This window comes from Hyaena hyaena, unplaced genomic scaffold (genome assembly GCF_003009895.1).
Source record: "Hyaena hyaena isolate Hyena2069 unplaced genomic scaffold, ASM300989v1 scaffold_199, whole genome shotgun sequence".
In the NCBI taxonomy this organism is placed as follows: Eukaryota; Metazoa; Chordata; class Mammalia; order Carnivora; family Hyaenidae; genus Hyaena; species Hyaena hyaena.
In genome coordinates this window covers 2,530,175-2,543,224 of record NW_024080831.1, presented here as the reverse complement: position 1 = coordinate 2,543,224, position 13,050 = coordinate 2,530,175, and the positions used below count along the sequence as shown (strand labels likewise).

Here is a 13,050-nt window from a genome sequence, read left to right as displayed (position 1 = left end):
GCTCAAAACCCATTACAAGGAATTTTAAGAAAATAGAGATTAATCTCCTAAATCTAATTTTCCCAGATTTAAGCTTTAGAAACTACTCATGTGCAAGAATCAGGCATCTCTTACTTAAAGAGTGAAACATTTTGTCACAGCCTGACATATGACTCATTCATCCTTAAGCATCTAGATGTTAACATAATCCCGAATTACAGTTAACTGCCTGTACTGTAATCAAAGTTGACTGCTCTTAATTATCCAAAGGAAAGAGCAGAAGCCAAGGAAAGCACATTTGAAAATGGCATCTGCCTTACTTGAGAATAACACAAATGCCCTCATATGAACTGGAAAATTCCCCTTCCTGGAACTTGCCTTGTGATTTTGCAAGTGTTTGTCTTTTGGCCCATCTCTCCCACTAGCTGTCTGGGGGAGGCAGAGGCTCCATGGAGCCGTGACGTGATTTGCTGGACACCCCACGTTCAGAAAAGCACAGATGTGCAAGCAAAGTAATTACAACTCACACAAAATCTTTTATTTTTAGCAACCATTTCTTTTCTTTTGTCTCTTCTACTACTTTCTATCGTAAGCCTAAGAGATTAATGGTAGTCTTTACTGAACACTATTTCCCTGGTTCCTCCTCTCCACTGCTCTTCATCAAACTTCTTTGGCTCCCTCTGCTCACTGTAGATGCCCAAAGGGTGTCAAGACTACCAATGCTCACTAGAAAAGTTGCTGTTGGTGGTGCGGGCCCACGGTCCTTCCCCCGTGTTTGCTGCAGGAGCATCTGCCCGCAGGGCCCAAGCAGCAGGGGCAGATGTCCCCAGCTGAATACTGAGTCACCAGGACCAGCTATTACTTGTTCTTTCCTTGCAGTCCCCTTCCACAAGGACTCAGGCACGAGTCTATGGGAATCTGGGGGTATTGAGGCAGAAGTACCCTGCTAAGCTACAAATCACTCCTTGCACCTGCCCATGCTTTTCCAACTCAAATTGTCTTCCTTAATTCTCCTTTTATTTTCTCTGTATTTTTTTTCCCCATAAAGGTCTTTGGTTTCTCAGCTTCTAGGGCTCTGTCAAGCACCTCCTCACCATCACCAGTCTTCCAGGAATGTCCCAAACCTCTCATCTACACAATCTAGGCTCAAAACAGGAGCCCTGACATTCATCTAAATATATTAGTGTATCTGTTACTATTTCCACAACTTCTCAACTCACAGCTTGCTACAACATGGGTCCTTAGAAAGGATGCAGTATACTAATAATAATAACCAACATTTATTAAGTTATGAATATGTGGCAGGCACTTTTCTAGGTGTTTTAGATAAATAACTACATTTAATCCTTATAGTAACTCTATGAAGTGGGAACTGTAGATCCACAGCCCTTGGAGTCAAATGTATTTTGGAAGTTGGAATTTTTCAGATTTAAAAAAGTAAATAATTATGCACATACTGTATGGGGCAGGGGGCAGCACCCTGAAATCAAACACATTACTATTTGTGCAGTGAGATCTGAATATCTACCGTATGGTGCAGAAACGAAACCATGGATATAGTCTCCCATCAGTCCAGGTCAGCTTTTGCCACCGAATAATTTGTGAAAAATCATCTGTTTTTCAAAGTTCTTTAGGTTTTAGAACTGTGATTTTGTATTTTATCCCCATTTTATAGATTCAAATAAAGGGGATGAAATAAATAAAACAAATGAAGCACAGAGAGGTGAGGGACTGCCACTGAGTGGGCCCCAGGGTTCCCAACTAATTACATAAAAGAGCTGTGGTTGGAACCCGGGCAGTTGACTCCAGACACCGGCCTCTGAGCTTCTCTGCCACACTGCCCGCCAAACTGAACAAGAGGGGCGCTTGGGTGGCTCAGTTGGTTGAACATCAAACTCTTGATTTTGGCTCAGGTCATGATCCCCGGGTCAAGGGATGAAGCCCCGTGTTGGGCTCTGTGTTGAGCATGGAGCCTGCCTGAGATTCTCTTTTTGTCTTAATCTGCCCCTGCTCATGCTCTCGCTCTCTCTCTCTCTCTCTCTGTCTCTCTCTCTCCCTGTCTCAAATTTAAAAAAAATGAGGTTGAAAACTGGACAGGCTCTCTAAGAACCCCACATTGAGACATCAGTTTCACAGCACATCTTTATCTGCTGACACCTTAGGAGAATTAAAACAGAAAAAGCAAGGCCCTGATCAGGATCCCAAAGACAAACTTTCTTTTACATTTCTTTTAACTCCCTCCCTCAGTCTTCCCCACTCCTCTTCTCTCCCCTCCACCCCTATCATAAGTCATAACAGCCAACCGAGTTCACTACTTGCACTTTTCCCACTCCTTTCTGTAGCATGTATTTCCCCAGATCTCACCTGGGAAATCCACCTTCCCTTTGTATTCTCTATGGATTTAGTTTTTTTGCTGCTGATACATATTCTATGATATTTTTGGATATCTACTCCCATACCTTGTTCCAAGATAGTTACCTCACCTGGAAACTCATCCTTGACTTTGCTAAACACCCCATTTACCCAGCTTTTGTGAGGTTCTGAAATTATTTAAGATCAATTTGTGGCATTTTGTTTTTTGCACCCATCTTCATGGTACATATGTTTCTGCTTATTTTCTTTACATGTTTTCTGACACATAGCTTTATGTTTTATTTGAATAGAAGATACCTGATTTGTCTTTTTTGACACGTGAATTAAGAGGCTGGATCTCCTTTTAGCAAGAGAAGGCATGATATAGCAATTTTATCTTCTCCACAAGCAAAATATGAACACACAATCTTAACGCACAAATGATAGTCATGCGGAACCTTGAAACCAGAATTCTCCCAGAAAATTTACAGATATGGTTGCTGCCTTTCTATTCCACCTGTAACAGAACCCTATAGGCACACTTAGGGCTAATGACTTTACTCCTGTTATGGCGCAAACTTCTGAAAGGCTTTGAAAGGTAATTTAGAAAAATTTAGGAAAATCTTTAGAAAACTCTGCTGACAAGATAGCTCCTGCCTGGGCTATCTTGCATCTGATGGTTGCGTCTGGATGATCGCTCTTCACCTTGTCCATTTACCTGCAGTGTTACCTGTGGTTCTCCCATGCATTTGTGCTCACTTCCTTTTTCTCTGAACTATTAGAAGCAGTATTTCTCCATGTTTTCTACATTTTCTCTTGGCTCCATATTAACTTGACATTAAAATTTATTATCTCCTTACTATCTTTGCTCTCTCTCCTCTTCCTTCAGGTCTATTCTAGGATGTGAAGTCACAGACTTCATTTCAAGGCCGTCTTTTTCCTCCTCTCCAATTTCTGATCCTCCCTTTGGTAACCTCTCTTATTTAGTCATTCATTAGTACTGGTTCTTCTAAACGGCAAGTACAAAAATAGTATATACCAGAGAGACTTTGAAATCTGGCAACCTTGGGTTCCAATCTGACTGCATTACTTGTTGGGTAAAACTTTATACAAGTGGCTTCACCCCATAAGTTTAAATTCCATTTGTGAAGTGGAGCTAACACAGGTTAAATTATTCTTAAAATATGGATTTAAAAATTATTCACAAGCTTACAGAACCTAGAAAACCAAACGTGATGCACCAGAGAATATCTATTGATCATGCAGACTGAGAGTTAGTGTGCAAAATCAACTTGTAGGTGAGAGGCAGTAGACACAAAGAATTACTGACTTTCTAGTTCAACCCACTCATTTTTTTAGGTGAGAAAAATGAAGTGGAGAAAAAGGAAGTGATAAGTGTGGGGTTGGCCTACTTTAAGAGAGCCCAGGATCAGAGCCTGAACCTGTCAAAGGGGTAGCCTCAGGTGAGTGCTGTCCATGGGACTCTTTTCCCAGGTGTATTTCAGAGTCCCAGGACCTTCCTTCTCTCCTGCTGCAGGCACAATAGCCAGCCTGATCCCAGCTAGTGACCCACTCTGCAGTTTGGATGTTTCAGCTGCCTCTGTACTCCTGGATCCTTAGCCCTGGTCAATGGCCTCTGTGTGTGACTGCAAAATAATGGCCCTCATTTCCCCCTTCCACCATTTAATTCTGCCCTTACCAGGTTACAGATATATTCCCAAACTCAATCCACCAAGGTCCCAGATGAGTGGGACCATGCAGCATGATCCTGCTGAGAATAAATTAGGGAGAAAGTTATTGGTGTCTGTGACTTGCAAAGTTACAGCTCCTGTCCCCACTGTTTACCTCTGAATCCAAGCATTGTCTAGACCTGGGGATTTCAGTAATGGGAAACTAGGGGCCTAATAATCCAGACCATAAGACTTCCCAGCTATGGAGTAATAAAAAGAGCAAGGAAAGAACGATGGAATCAAACCTGGGTTTGAATCTGGATTCTACCTATTTTTACCTGGGTGAACATTGAGCAAGATATTTTGACCATCTGCACATCAGTTTTATAACCTATAAAATGGGAGTAATACCACTGACCTCATAAAGCAGTTGTGAGGGTAAGAATACTAGGTGGCTCAGTTGGTTAAGCATCGACTCTTGATTTTGGCTCAAGTCATGATCTCACAGTTCGTGAAATCAAGCCCCACGCCAGGCTGTGTGCTGACAGCATGGAACCTGCTTGGGATTCTCTCTCTCTCTCTCTCTCTCTCTCTCTCTCTGTCCCTTCCCCACTTGCACTCATGCTCTCTCTCTCTCAAAATAAATACATAAACATTAAAAAAGAGAGAGAGAGAATACTATAAGTGAAGTACCTAACACAGTGTAGGACACATGACACAAACTCAATGAATAGTCGTTCTGGTTAGACCTTTATTAGAAACTTAGAGGGGGCAGTCAGAAATAAAAAGCTGGGCCCTGGCTTTAGCCCTCTGTATCCTACCTGCTACTTCTACCAACCCCCATCTCTACCAAACCACACCCACAATCAAGCCCACACCTTAGCTACACCATGGGAGCAGCAGGTAACTTCTCTGATATGGCCTCAGGACCCCCATTAGTTTCCTAACCACCTTTCTTACATCTAGCCAAGGCTTGTGTGTCTCTCCCCATCCATAGTGAACTGATGGGCCAGACATTTGACTAACATTTATTGATTGCTAACTACTATGTGTCATACACGGGGTTGGGGGTGGAGAGAATAGTGGGGAGAAGGACAAGATGTGCTTCCCACTTTCCATGAGGTTATAGAACAGGAGAGGAGATGCCTTACTGCTTTATTTTCCCTGCCTCTATCATATCCACTTCCTAGCAGCTAAACCTACTTTTAAGTTCAGCCTATAGATTTAGGTCCAGTTTTTCAGCCAAGCTTGATAAAAGCAAGATGCACAATCGTCTTCAGCTGCCTTCATTACACTTGAAGTTAACCCTCATTTCCTAGACTCAAGGTCTGATAGCCTAGCTTACCTGTGGAACTCAAGTGTACTTAAAAGACCTTCACTCTTAGCCATTCTAGGAGTCCAGTGCCACATAGGTGTGTCTACATGGATATAGACACAGTAGTACTTTGGTCCTACATGGCATTATGACCCAATCCTCTGGCCAAGTTTCCAAAACAGGGAAGAAATGCCTGACAGAGCTGGTGGGGCTGACGCACTGCAGATATTTCAAACCTTAGACAGAAAATCTCTCTCTGCCGTGCTATCCTACTTGGGGCCCCTTTGTCATTCCTGTCTTCCTCAGCACTTTCTATTTAGGGCTGCCATGATCTTTCATCTAAACAAAGTTTCTTTTGTACTCTAGGTCTGATCCTTTCCCCTTTCTGCAAGAAAAAAAATTTCCAAGTCTTTCTGGAAATGTAACTAAGATACTTAATATAACAATGCTCCAATTCATTCATTTGGTCAAATTGTGTTTTCTATAGAGATGTCACATAAGACATAATATTGATACATGCCATTAATATTTATGTTATCTGCGATTATTAGTTATGATAATGTATAATACTAGTGACAACACAAAGACATTAAAAGGGGTTCTGCTACCTTAATTTTGTAACTTCTATTATCATGCAATCAATGCATAAAGTAAAAAATGTATAGAAAACTTGTTGTAGGTAAAATGAATCAGAAAAGGCAGAGAGATTGAAAGGAGGAAGTCTAGTTAGGGGCTGTTGGAAAATATTAACAAAAGATGATGAGGGCATGAACAAAGATTTATAATTTGGTGTTTGCAGTTATCCCTAGTGAATATATAACCAAATCACTATATATTATCACCTTTCCAAATCTCCAAATTCCCTGGCCTTAAAAGAATTTAATTCTTACTTCCCCAGCTCACATCCTCTCATTAAGGCAAGTTATTTTGTTATTGATTTCAGCACAGAGCTCTCAAACAGGTGCTTCTCCCTTAGTCTCGGCTTACCTTTCCCCCTGCCTGGAGCCCGGAAGGCATACTTACACAGGGGCAAAGCAGAACACTCTGCTGTGACCTCTCTGGCCACAGCCTCTCACCAGGGAGTGGTTACCTGTCATGCGCACTATTCAAAACCAGGAACCAAGGTGTGGTCTGAGCTCCTTTAAGCTCAAGGGTTTGGGGGCTCCTGTTGAGTCCCCAGAGAAGAGTCCAGAAGAGGAGGATGGAAGGGAGTTGGCCTGCAGCGGGGAGATTCCTCCTCTACCTCACTGTCAACCTTCTGCTTCCAGGTAAGATGGGGCAACAAGAGACGACAGTGTAGTTCTGATGGTCATCTAGGAACTTCTCTGCAGCACTTGGAGGACATTCAGAATTAACATGTTAAATATTTCTTCCCTAATATCTTTGTCTTGAGTGTGTGTATTTGTGTGTGTGTGTGTGTGTGTGTGTGTGTGTGAGATAGAAAGACAGTCTGCTGATCAGTACACACTGACTTCTCTATTCCTGTCTGCATGGGATCTGCCAAACTGTCCCACTTCATCACCTCTCCAATTATACCTTTTCATCCACTTCCAACACCCCTCCCCCTACACCCTCATCCCACTCTCCCTGTCTTCTTCCCTTGACATAGTAGCTGTGAGAAGAGTAGCAAATGACTTTAAACATGCCATGAAGTAGTAAATAAAACACTGGGGGGGGGGGGGAGGAATCAATCTGAGGTAGATAATTTGCTTCCATGAGGGAATATTTGTTCCTAGCCTGCGCATATACCTTAAATATTACAAAAAGAGATGGAGTTGTACAGGAGCAAGCAGAGCAAAAAAAGATCACACAAAGCTGGAAATGGGGCTAAGATTCTGTTCAGGTACTACCAAGAGGGCTCCCTGGTCATGGCCAAGACACAAAACCTGTACATGCCTCACTATACGATTGGCATATGGTGCAAGCTCAGTGATATCACCTATTTATCCCAATGCTGGAAATAAAACCCAAGATATCTGAGGTCGCTAAATCTGAGAAGGGCAAAATAAATGCATAGCACCAAGGTACATACCCATTCAGAATACCTACTACACGTTATCCATATCTACCTAGGAAGAACATTTGTTTACTTCCCTTATTTTCTTGACAGGTCAGTTCTTGTCTTCAGTAAAGAGAGGTCCCTGTGAATGAGGAACGTACATTATAGCAAGATTTCCAAGTGACCCAGATGACAACTTTTAGGACAGTGCTGAGAGGTGCTACTCGGTAGACCCAAGAAGCCTGTGACATACATTTGAGGATTTGTTGAAGTGGTTGCCATTGCACCAAGGCCAAGTTCGAGTATAGATTTGGGCAGGTTTTGCATGAGGATGAAACAATAAGAATGAGAATAGAGCCCTGACTCATCTTACCACATCAACTTCCACCATTTGCCTACTTGACCAGCCCATCCTCTCTGGCCTGGCAGGAAGGGCTTTGGCCTTGGGAAATCTTGGCCCAGGGAGGAGGGCTCATCATTCCTCCCAGTATGTTACCTGTTTTCTCTCTGCAGAGAGGCTTCAGCCCTGGCAACAGAGGCCCTCTCTCACAGGGTCTCTGCTTACTATAGGAAAAGGCGACACTTTCACCATCAATTGCTCAGGCTTTGACCAGCATGGGGTGGATCCTGCTGCCTTCCAAGCAGTGTTTGACAGAAAGGCCTTCCGTCCAGTTGTCAACAACAGCATCCCCACTCATGTCAACATCTCCTTCACCCTGTCTGCCATCCTGGAAGTGGTGAGATCTGGTCCTCACTTTCCATAGCTTCTAATAAGGAACAAGGATTCTCTACCCTGTCAATCCATTACTGGTCTAGTGGTGAACATTCAGTCCTCTGAATGGATTCTGTACAGATTAGAGGATTTTCCTATGGGATGGGGAGACATAAAGAAGAATGCTACAGTGATATTTTTTCAGGAAGGGTTTGTCCTTGAGCCCTGTCCTTACTAGAATGCTCCAGGAAAAAAAAGAGCAGTATGTCAATTAAAACTGAATTGTCCCTAGATACAAGGGGAGACAAATAAGGAAAAGACAGTCCAGCATCTAGAACTATGCCTGGCCCAATAAATTATTAAATATTCATAAGAATATGAGGTGGGCATGGGTCAAGTCTTTTGCACTAACAACCCTGGATGGGAATTTCTTTACCAGAATGCACAGCTCCAGCTTCTGACATCATTCCTGTGGATGAATTTGGTAAGGCAGCCTCAACTATCTCCCTCTCACTTCCATTTATAAGTATAAATTTGAGGAGTGACTTAAAGGTTTCCTAGTCCAAATCTCTACCCAATGTATAAATCTTTCTGTGACCAAATAACTCCATCTGGAACTGGCCTGGCCTTGGGGACACAAATCTCTCTGGGTAGCTTATCAAGGTGGAAATGGTGACCCAAGAAAATGGCTCAATGGTTCCAGGCCAATATATTGGTGTGTTCCTGTGACCAAGGGATTTTAGGCTATATTTAAGGTCTGCCTGGAAAAAAAGCCACTAAAGTGTCCAATGACATTTGGCTAGATAAAGAGGGGAGAAACAGGCTGTGGTCATTAGGGACATGAGTGGGAGAAAGAAGATCAGAGCTCAAGGAAGAACAGGAGGGGCAGGAGAGGCTGACTGCATAAGCTCCACCATCACTCACCGGTTTCCCACTGCCCTGGCTACAGATGTGGGACAATGACTTCATCAGCTGGAACCCAGAAGAGTGTGTCAGCATCAATAAAATTACTGTATCAGCTGAAAACCTGTGGCTCCCAGACATCTTCATTATAGAATCGTGCGTATCTGGGCTGGGGAAAGCCAGTATGAAACCCATCTGCAAAAAAGAGCCTAGGGGCAGTGCAGGGCGCCAGAACATCAAAAGATTCAGACAATGTCACCGTCTCAATTAATTGTCTCCCACAAAACACTATGAGGAGCACAAGAGACAAGACAGAGTGACAGTAGAGAAAGAATGCAACAGGAGAGCACAGGAGAGGAAGACTTGGGAAGGGAAACAACACTAATGACAGGAAGGGAAACAAAAGTAATGAAGGCACCACAGCACCCACTCCCTTCCTCTCACAAGCAGCATGGATGTGGATCGAGCACCTCCAGGTCTCACCGCATTTGTCAGCAGTGAAGGTCGAATGAAGTATGACCGGCCAGTGCGGGTGACCAGCATCTGTAATCTAGACATCTTCTACTTCCCTTTTGACCAACAGAACTGCACCTTAACCTTCAGCTCCTTCCTCTACACAGGTGAGCAAGACATGTGTTGGTAGTTATTCAAGATTTGGGGAAGATATTTAAGTGTATGATTAGAGAAGGTTTTAGATCAGTGTTTCTCAACTCTGCCCACTAAACCTTTTTATTTTTTATTTTTAATGTTTTATTTCTGAGAAAGAGAGAGAGAGAGAGCGTAAACAGGGGAGGATCAGAGAGAGAAGGAGACACAGAATCTGAAGTAGGCTCTGAGCTGGCTGTCAGCACAGAGCCCAACGTGGGGCTCGAACCCACAAACCACAAGATCACGACCTGAGCCGAAGTCGGCGCTCAAACGACTGAGCCACCCAGGTGCCCCACCACTAAACCTTTTTAAAAATACCAATGACTGGGGCACCTGGGTGGCTTAGTCGGTTAAGCATCCGACTTTCGCTTAGGTCATGATCTCGCAGTTCGTGGGTTCAGGCCCCGCGTCGGGCTCTGTGCTGACTACCAGCTCAGAGCCTGGAGCTTGTTTCAGAGTCTGTCACTCCCTCTCTCTGACCCTCCCCTGCTCATGCTGTCTCTCTCTCTCTCTCCCCTAGAAATAAATAAAACATTAAAAAAAAAATACCAATGACTATGCATCACTCCAGAGATTCCAATTTAATTGCTCCAGGTGGGGCTCAGGTACTGTTAGTTCTTATATGTCCTCAGGTGATGTTAATGTGAAGACAGGATTAAGAATTACTGCTTTAGGGGCACCGGGGTGGCTCAGTCAGTTAAGTGTACAACTTCAGCTTAGGTCATGATCTCATGGTTTGTGAGTTCTAGCCCCACATCAGGCTCTGTGCTGACAGCCTGCTTCAGATTCTGTCTCCCCATCTCTCTGTCCCTCCCCCGCTCACACACTGTCTCTCTCCCCCTCTCTCAAATAAATAAGCATTAAAAAATAAAAATAAAAAATAAACTCTAAAAAAAAGAACTACTGCTTGAGATCTTGGATGGGCCTTCTGCCAAATGAGGTCCATCTGACCCTAAGCTACTGCACCTCCACAATTTTTAGCTGAAACCTTTTTTTTTTAATTTTTAAAAAATGTTTATTTCTTTACTTTGAGTGAGAGAGAGAATGAGAGCACACACAAGTGGGGGAAGGGCAGAGAGAGGGAGAGAGGAAATCTGCACAGAGCCTGACACAGGGGGGAGATTATGACCTGAGCCAAAATCAAGAGTCGGACCCTAACCAACTGAGCCACTCAGACACCCCTAGCTAAAACTTTTTAATTTTGATAGCTAACACACTTAAATCAGTAAACACACTGAATGCCACCAGGTGTCATGTGGCAGATTTGGATAAATTAATCATTATAATGGGCCTTCATGGTTGAGCTGTTCATGTTTGATTCCACCAAAACAACATCATAAAACTGGAGAATGGAGAAGGGAAATAGGAATGATTGCAGAAGTTCTTGACTCACGTTTGAGTCATATCCAACATTCCCATAACAACTTTGACTCATTCTTGTTTTCAACCAAAAAACAAAAAAATCAATGCTGCAGCCTGCACACACATGAATTGTGGTCCTGTAATCCACCTTTGAGAAAACTTAGATGCCTTGTCTTAAAGGAAAAGTGAGGAAAATTTGTTGAAGAAGCTCAGTAGGGGAGGAATTGAGTCTGGAGGCAGGAAGCTGGGAGAATTTCTGGACCAAACTGCCCTTGGCCTCCCTTGCAGTGGACAGCATGCTACTGGGCATGGACAAGGAAGTGTGGGAGATAACAGACACATCTCACAACCTCATCCAGACCCACGGAGAGTGGGAGCTCCTGGGCATCAACAAGGCCACCCCAAAGATGTTGGTGGGCAGCAACCTATACGACCAGATCACGTTCTATGTAAGTCCAGAGGTCCCTGTTTGACTTCTGATTCCAGTTGCTCTTTGATTTTCCTCTTAATCTAAGGCACTCTGGGATGTAAAAAAGAATTTCCAGGGGGTTAAGCATCTACTCCCCACTCCACCCTCTATCCTAACTGCCCTGAAGAACGATCTCCAAGGCCTCCCCCTTCCCATCACCTCTTTCCCGTCCCCACCCTTCAGAGAGGAGGATGGGCTGGGCTGCTACAAGCCCTAGTGCTCAGAATGGAGCAGCCACCTCTGTGATGGTCCAAAGGGCCCTGTTTGCCCCTAGAAGTCTACAGTTGTGTGCCCAGCAGGTTGGACATCTTTACAAATGAAAATTAGACAACAAAGTGAGGTACTTCTTTAGAGCACACAATTATATGCATGTGTTACCTAAAGTGATCATCCCACAGCCAGCTTCAGCACATCAGCAAGAATTAGATAATCAAATAAACAAGATGAGCCCTGTGACATCAGTTTATTTGCCACATTCTCCACAATCCTCCCCACAGGTGGCCATCAGGCGCAGGCCCAGCCTCTACATCATAAACCTTCTGGTGCCCAGTGGCTTTCTGGTTGCCATCGACGCCCTCAGCTTCTACCTGCCAGCAGAAAGCGAGAATCGTGCCCCATTCAAGATAACCCTTCTGCTGGGCTACAATGTCTTCCTGCTCATGATGAATGACTTACTCCCTGCAACGGGCACCCCCCTCATCAGTATGGTCCCTCCCACTTTCCAGGGAAGCAAAGGCAGCAGGGCACAAGGAGGGAAACCAGGAGAACCGGCTGCCTCTCCACTTAAGGAGGAAAGGGATTCTGAGGAAAGATTAGATTTGGAGAGTATTAAGACAAGTGTAGAAAAGAATCTTCCCTAGTTTACTTAGAATCTGTTTTGTCCTCAGGTGTCTACTTTGCCCTGTGTCTGTCCCTGATGGTGATCAGCCTGCTAGAAACCATCTTCATCACCCACCTGTTACACATGGCTATCACCCAGCCCCCACCTATGCCTTGGTGGCTCCACTCTCTGCTCCTCAACTGTGCCAGTCCAAGGAAGTGCTGCTCCACTGCACCTGGGAAGGGAAATACGGGCCTGGGCCTCACCCTCATGCACGTGTGTGGTAAGGGGAGTCAGCCCTGCCTATATTTTCTCTTCCTACACCTCTACTCTTTCACTCTTTCCTCCATCCCTGTCCCCCTCACTCCCCAGGTGAACTTCATGACCCATGGCTGGGTATCCGTATCTCTGTAGGTGTGAAGGAGCCTGTGGAGTTAGTGGGGAAGATGCCAGGTCCCAGAGAGGCAGAGTTAAATGCGCGTCCTGGGTCAACAAGGGCCCAGCAGGAAGATGAGACTCAGAAGCAGCATTTGGTCGACCTGTGGGTGCAGTTCAGCCACATGATGGACACCCTGCTCTTCCGCCTCTACCTGCTTTTCATGGCCACCTTCATCATCACAGTCATCATCCTCTGGAACACCTAAAAAGACATCCATATCCACTTCTCCCTGCAAACCACAGCTTGCAATTTCTCTTGGTCTTAGAGCCAGTCAGACCTGGGCCCCATTCCTGATCTTAGCCACAGTGACTACCATGTCCCCATCTATACTCCCCAAACTCCAACACAGCCATACCAAGCAGGTTCAGAATAGCCCCCCAAA

The 13,050-nt window shown here is 44.4% G+C and overlaps 1 protein-coding gene across 1 annotated transcript; it reads left to right on the top strand.

Annotated features, from left to right (window-relative positions):
• Window positions 1-6,517: 6,517 nt before the first annotated feature.
• LOC120238126 (5-hydroxytryptamine receptor 3C-like) lies at window positions 6,518-12,873 on the top strand. The gene is made up of 9 exons (XM_039241721.1): window positions 6,518-6,584; window positions 7,886-8,052; window positions 8,467-8,511; window positions 8,977-9,086; window positions 9,381-9,550; window positions 11,229-11,389; window positions 11,907-12,111; window positions 12,297-12,512; window positions 12,644-12,873. Exons 1-9 carry the CDS (start codon window positions 6,518-6,520, stop codon window positions 12,871-12,873), a joined length of 1,371 nt encoding a protein of 456 aa, XP_039097652.1.
• Window positions 12,874-13,050: the final 177 nt, after the last annotated feature.

Coding starts and splice junctions, on each gene's coding strand:
- LOC120238126 (XM_039241721.1), top strand. CDS start 6,518: ATGGAAGGGAGTTGGCCTGCAGCGGGGAGATTCCTCCTCTACCTCACT. Junction 11,390..11,906: donor ACGACCAGATCACGTTCTAT/GTAAGTCCAGAG, acceptor TCCTCCCCACAG/GTGGCCATCAGGCGCAGGCC. Junction 12,112..12,296: donor AACGGGCACCCCCCTCATCA/GTATGGTCCCTC, acceptor TTTTGTCCTCAG/GTGTCTACTTTGCCCTGTGT.